The sequence below is a fragment of the Mesocricetus auratus genome, unplaced genomic scaffold (genome assembly GCF_017639785.1).
Source record: "Mesocricetus auratus isolate SY011 unplaced genomic scaffold, BCM_Maur_2.0 contig_10572_pilon_obj, whole genome shotgun sequence".
NCBI classification, from domain to species: domain Eukaryota; kingdom Metazoa; phylum Chordata; class Mammalia; order Rodentia; family Cricetidae; genus Mesocricetus; species Mesocricetus auratus.
In genome coordinates, this window is record NW_024430841.1 from 23,122 (window position 1) to 30,101 (window position 6,980).

Genomic DNA, 6,980 nt, shown 5'->3' on the forward strand with positions numbered 1-6,980 from the left:
GGATATGCTACTTGGACAAGGTAGATTTGCAAACATGCAGACAGGATATCCAGTACAGGTGTTTGAACACTTAAATCAGATAGCCATTAAGGCTTAAAAATCATTGCCAAATAAAGGAGAGATGAGTGGCAATCTTACCAAGATCTTGCAAGGCCCTATGGAACCTTTTTCAGACTTTGTAGCAAGGCTAGTGGAAGCTGCTGGAAGGATTTTTGGGGACCCAGATGCAGCCATGCCTCTTACTAAACAGCTAGTCTTTGAACAATATACCAAGGAATGCCGTCCTGTAGAAGCGCCTAGCAGTATGATTTTATTCAGAGAGAAAAGAGATTTTGGCATAACAACAGCCATAGTGACAGCCATCACCGTTGCTGCTGTGAGTGCCACTGTTTCCGCTGTGGCCTAGTCAGTCACGGTGCAGACTGCAAATGTTCAAAATAATCTCTCTGCCAATGTTGGTAATGCATTAGACCTCCAAGCTTCGCTTAATTCGCAGGTCAAAGGAGGTCTTATTAATCAGTGAACAGATTTAGTGCAGGAACAGATTGATAGCAGCTTGAATTCCTGGTTAAATTCTGCCATGGACCATCTAAAGGAATGGGCAGGCTTGGGGGCGCTCACAGGCCTTTTGGTACTGGTCTCCCTGGTTTGCCTATGGTGTATTTGCAAGATTAGAATCACACAAAAGCGTGATGCAGCCATGATCACCCAAGCCTTTATCGCCATAGAGGCAGGACAGTCCCCCCAGGCCTGGTTGGCCGCTATTAAGAACTGAGATTCCTCTCCAACCGGAGTGCAAGGCTAAGCACTGCACGAGGGTTTGCTTGTAAGCAGTTAAGCTACCCTCAGAAGACAAGCCCGATTGCATGAAGGTTGTACCCGAGATCCTTCCCCTGGGAAAATAGGTACGGGATGGGTCTGGGTCACCGCAGGCATAGAGTCTGTGGGTGTCACCAGCACATTATCCCAGGTCTGCACACCAGGGATTGGGCCTCTATCTTTACCCATTATGTATTTAATTAAAGAAGGGGGAACTGTGGAGAGCTGTGACGTGCTGCACCTTAAAGATGGCGCTGGCTCCCGCCTATCACCCTCCCAAAAGTGAACACTCTCGGAGTAAACAATTCCATATTTGGCCAAAGCTTGGGTCCACGGCTTGCTTCCGTGTATGTGGACCTATCTGCTATTGCTAAATAACGTGCTGGGGTTGGCTATGCCTAGGCCATATAAGCTGTGGGCTGGCTTTTCCCGAGGGAGAAGAAGACTGTTTCAAGGTTCCTGAATAAACCTCTTGGAGAAGAGTTCCTGAGCCCCGTCTTCCTTGCTGGTCGAGGCGGTTGCAACACAGCTCTTTGGAAAGAACCCAGAATTGAAGACACTTCCCAGGTTCTGTGCACAGAATGAAGCCTTGAATGGTAGATTTGGGTGATGCCTGGGAGGGGCAGTGTGTAAGGAAGTGGTACATTGCTTGATTTCAGGGCATATTGGTTGTTAAAATTCTGAGACATTCTCCTCTGTTAGAACATTGGTCCTTCCCACCACTCCAAAGGGAGGATAAGACATCCATGGAAGACCTGGCCTGTGGCATTTCCCTGCCCACATAGACCTTACTCTCAATGCATTTGGGCATGTAGACTTGCTCACAGTTGCCTGAGCCCCTGTTTCCCTTTTCTTTTCTACTGACAGAACATTTCATTCAGTGTCTGGTAAGAAACCAGGTCCCTCCTTATTCCACCATAACCAAGTGTCTATTTCCAGCTTACAGTGGCAGCAGGAAGAAACCGAAGGAGGACAAGGCATTGGTTTCACTTCTGCACAGGTGAGCCTTCTCCATTACTTGGGGCCACTTACTACTGGCCAGTTATGTGATCACCCCCCAACCAGGGCATAAGGTAATCAAGGGAATAAGGACCTCTGCATGGGTGGGATCTGGGTACAGTGCAGGAGTTTAAGTCAACAGGGTCTTATACAAAGCATAGTTTGGAACACAAAACTGATGAGCTTCCAGAGTCCTTCCCCTCTTAGCTTGCAAAACCTCCAGGCCCATATGCTCCTAGATGCATTTACATGTCCTGTCTCCTACAGCACCATTAGAGGCTTGTCAATACCATCAGCTATTGCCACCGTTTAGGACAAGATTCCACAGTTGAAGTGTCCAACCCTGAAGTTGCCAGAGCCAACCAGCCACCTTGGCAGGCCATAGAGGAATCTGTGGTCACAGATTTATCCATAGCAGAGTACTCTGAGCAGTTGCTGTCCAAAGATTCTAAAATCATGTCAACTGTCCAGGTGAATCCCTCAGCTTCTATTGAGTCACAGATGTCTGGGAGTGCCTCTCAACCACCAGAGACCTTGACACTAGGGAGATGCTGTTCACTACCACTGGTACCTTCCCACCTATCTCATCCTCCTGATCCTGTGGCATATGCTCCATCCGTGCCACATAGACAGATAGTGGCTCTTCAGTGTGACCGAAAAGCACTGGGGTCCCCACAGAGCATACCTCTGACAGGATTGCCATCTCCCATGCGAAACACATCAGGCATTAACCATGTAAAACTGTCTAACTTTATCCCACCAAAAATTAACCACAAAAACATTCCTGCCTTGATCATCCCAGGCCTTATCAACTCATGCAGGCCTACCTCCACCACTCAAGGCACTGACGACTCAAACAGGTCTTGTTCAACCACACTAGAACTTAGTAACACATGCAGACCTACCTACACCTCTACCAGTCTAGGAAACTCAGGCAAGCCTACCTCAAATATGCCAGGTCATGAGTACTCAAGTAGGCCCACCTGTGTCACTCCAGGCCTTAATACCTCAACGATGCCTACTGAAAGAACTCTAGGTATAGACCACACAAACACGCCTTCCTCAAACACATTAGACATTAACAACACATGCAGACCTACCTACACCCCTGCAGGTCTTAAAAACTGCAGGTCATGAGAGCTCAAACAGGCCTACCTCTAACATTCCAAGCCTTAAGAACACTAGCAGAACTACTTCTACAACTCCGGGCCTTGAAATTTCAAGTAGGCCTAACTCAATATCTGGCATCCTTGACCACTCAAGCAGGCCTACCTTAAGCAGTACAGGCCTTAACCACTCATGCAAGCCTACCTCAACAACATCAAGCCTTAACTACTCAAATAGGCCTATCTCAATTACCCATCCATTGACCACTCCAACAGGCCAGTCTCAGGCCCTACCTGGTCCAATATAGTTACCAAAACTGGTGCCAGTCCAACTCATCACATGGTAAGGCCTTGTAAGAACATCTTTCTGTCAGGCTTCAGAAGGCCTCCTTCTGGACAGGACCCACATATAGGCAGATACAGGCTGGGGAGCCAACATTCATTAACCCTGACATTCAGAGAATGCTGGATTTTCAGATTAGTAAGAGAGTAGAACTCAAAGTATGGAAAGGGAAAGGAAAAGAAAGGTCTGATTATATCTTGGGGTGCATGGGAAGTATGCTGAAGTCCTGGAGCCGCAAGCAGACCACTAGCACCTCAGGCCCCTTCTGGAGCCAAAACAGCAAATCTGAGCAGCTTTCAGGTCATCACCAATTCTACCAAGAGGTTTCTGGCAACCATATACAGGTCACAGATAGCCAGTTTTCCTGGGGTCTCCCCTACCTCCACAGTGGTTACACAGTGGCTACAGTCAATATGGCACGGTCTTCACTAGATCCCCCTGCCATCATCTTCAATGGACTCTGTCCTTACATACAAAAGAAAGTTAGTCTGACATATCTCAAGAGTTCATTTATCAAAAGACTTTGCTTTATCACTTAGGGAAATCCCAATATTTAACGACAAATATATCTGACTTCCAAGCACCAGTGACTAGAATCCAAATGCGGAACAGTGATCCAACCACAATACCAAATCTACCATGCAATTCACCTCCAGCTAGGAATAATGGGGCTTCTTACACTAATGCTTCAAGAAACAAACTTTATGCCCCACATGTTGTTCAAAACCTAGAAACTATATTTTGAAGAAACACCAAGAAAGTAGTAAAAATCTACCAGACAAGGTTAAAAAACTCACAGGAAGCATTTCTTCAACTCATTTCAATGAGGTGGACCTCCAAGGGCCAGGCTTCCCTTGCCCACCTCCCAAGGGAAATCATTGACCCTGAGCTCCAGGAGCACCTAGAACAACACTTAAAAAAGCAATTTTGTCAACTCCATGTCCAATGGCCCCACAAGAATCAAGAATTGCTACACCTGATAAAACCTCAGGAGGAACCACCTGAAATGGGTCAGGCAGAGGTGAATGATGGGACTGCATGTCCCTCAACACTGACAGATGAGAGCAGTCAACATCCACAGAGTGTCTCACCAAAGGTTCCAAAGACAGCCCAACTCCTGAGGGACCCATGCAAGGATCTAAACAACTGTTTAGGAAGCATATTGAATGATCTGGATAGGAGCCCAGAAGGTTCCCTGGGCAAAGTTGTAGAGAATATCTCTGATGCAGAGGTGGAAGCCAGCTACTTGAAACACCCAGGAGTTGACACACCAAGTTTTGCCCTGGTGGGACCAAGAAAGAAGCATCTAGAAGGCACACTGCATATCCATTCAAGCAGCAAGTGCAAGCACATCCACAACAGCAAGATGGCCATGGAAAGAACATCCTTTCACGATTTGAACAGTCACAAGAAAGATTCTCAGGGGCCTTCTTTCCTAAACCCCGGCACACAGAAGGTGCTAGAAACACATCTAACCAGATGTCCAGTGAAGCACCCGTGTAGCTTGGCCCTCAGAGGCCTCAAAACCATACCTGTTTTTAACAGAAACAAGGCTACCTCTGTGCCTTTTCAAATGCCTTCCAATGCCTCCTTGTCCTTTGGGGACTCTAGAGATAATTCCCTTCCCACAAATCCCAGTATCCTGGGAGAAGCTTTTCGCAAGCCACAGAAGAGACTGGAATGAAAGGAGATTCCCCTGTGAAATCCACAAAGAACCCTCCTTCTGCCCTCTATCTGGATCTCCTGAGAGCTATTCTAAACAGGGAAACTCTGTGCCTGCGGAGGCCCCTACAAGTATCCAGGAGGATAGTATGAAATCTGTGTCCACTGAAGAGAGCCTTGTAGGAAGAGCCTGGCACTGTAATACTATTCTTAAATCTTGCACAGGTAAGCCAGTGTCAACTCCAGGCCTAATCAGAGGTATGTGTCAGTCACCAAATAATGAGCATGTGTCATTAGGAAAGACAGACCAACTGTTGTCACTTATGAGCAACAGTGTGGCATCCCAGTCAACAAGTAATAGGAATACCAGGGAGCTGGAGAAGGCAGAGAACAAAGTGTCATGTGACTGGGCATTTACCACTGCAGCTCACAAGATGAGAATCTATCCAACAATAAACATCCTTGGGTTTTGAATCTCTGGAGACCACTGAGAGTCCATCCTCTTCCAGAACTATTAATAAGACACCAGAATACACAGGCCTGGGCATTCATCACTGCTCATCCCCTGGTGTTGTCCTACAGGACAGTGCCAATGGCCCATTGTTTCAAGATTGTGCCCCTGAGGTGGTTCTTGCTGCAGATATCCTGGCCTCCAGGGACTCCAAGTCCAGCTGCAAGGCAGTGTCCACTACAAGAACATCAACCTCCCATGACAGGTTCCCTTTTCTGTCAAGATAAGTGACGAACCCAAGATATCTAAACCACAGGAACCATGGACTAGCCACATCTTTGCTTCAAAAACCAAAAGAATGACTATAGAAGTTCCAGGCATGACTTCTATCATTCAGTGAAAAGGCCTGCCTAAGCCTCCAAGTCAGATAGTCATGAAACGAAGTTTGGGGATAAGATCAAATGCTTCATATTTTTAACCCTGAAGGGAAGTTCAATAAAAGTTAAGAAAAATTCACAACAGAAAGTCAAGGCCCCATCAGCCCCAACCCAAAGTCAAGGGTCAATGGGGAGCAGAGTATTCATGTCACATCCGGTCGCTGAAGCACAGAACCACATGATCTCGGCTGTATGGGTTCCAGTGGAGAAACACGGTGTCCACCTTCAATGTGTTCAGGCAAAGAATCTGCATGAACCATCTGAAGCTTCAGTGTGTAGGCATGTCTGCCATCATAGAATTATCCAATCAAAGAAACACTAGCTGTGTTCAACAAGTTATCCCCAAGGTGCACAGACAAGCATCCACAGACAAATGGATGCCCTATGGTTGTAACGGGTTTGAGATGTTGAGACACTGTGTGTCCCAAGCCGCTGTCTATCAGGGAATAAGGCAGATACCACGTGTCCCTGGGACCCCTATTCACTGTCCTAGGCACTGCCCCTGTAGAAGTGGACATTATTGAAAAGAAGTACTTTTCTAAATGTGAAGTAATTAAACTTTCAGTCATTCATTACTTTCTGTGTGTTTTGTCTACAATGCTAGGCCACAGGGAAATGGCTGCATCTGGTCTAACTCAGTACTGCTTCTGGAGGGGATAGGCTCATCAAAGAAGAGACGGTGGCAGTTGAAGTCTCACCATCTCCTGGCTCCATCATCGTAGCGACTGTTAATTATACTGTAATTATGGAAGCAGAAGTAAAGGTTTTGGGGTGTTGGCAGTTGTCAACCCTACAAGACACAAACAAGAAGTACTTAGGAGTGATGTGGACATAATAAATCAAAACAATAAGACCCATACAAGCCTTGAGGATTGGGGAGTGCTAAATTAACCCTGTCAGATACCACCCTTAGGGCCAGCTTTTAACCATTTCTTTCTCCTGATTTGCTCTAACATTAACTTTATGTAGCTATATACAGAGACTCACAAGAAGCAGCCCAATGTCACCAAGCAGGCACAGGAATTACATTTTTCAATGTAGGAGAACCATAACCCCTGGATATCCTCCCAAGAAAGAAAGGATCTGGGGACTTTCAGGACCCTCTATCAACTCAAAGTGGCTGCCACCCAGATGAGTTCTCCAGGCCTCCCAGCTCAGACTGG

At 46.5% G+C, this 6,980-nt stretch overlaps 1 protein-coding gene across 1 annotated transcript; it reads left to right on the top strand.

Annotated features, from left to right (window-relative positions):
* Positions 1–4,020: 4,020 nt before the first annotated feature.
* On the top strand, positions 4,021–6,392 carry LOC121138111 (spermatogenesis-associated protein 31D1-like). The gene has a single exon (XM_040740924.1). It carries the CDS (start codon positions 4,091–4,093, stop codon positions 4,949–4,951), a length of 861 nt encoding a protein of 286 aa, XP_040596858.1. The 5' UTR covers positions 4,021–4,090; the 3' UTR covers positions 4,952–6,392.
* The last annotated feature ends 588 nt before the right edge of the window (positions 6,393–6,980 follow it).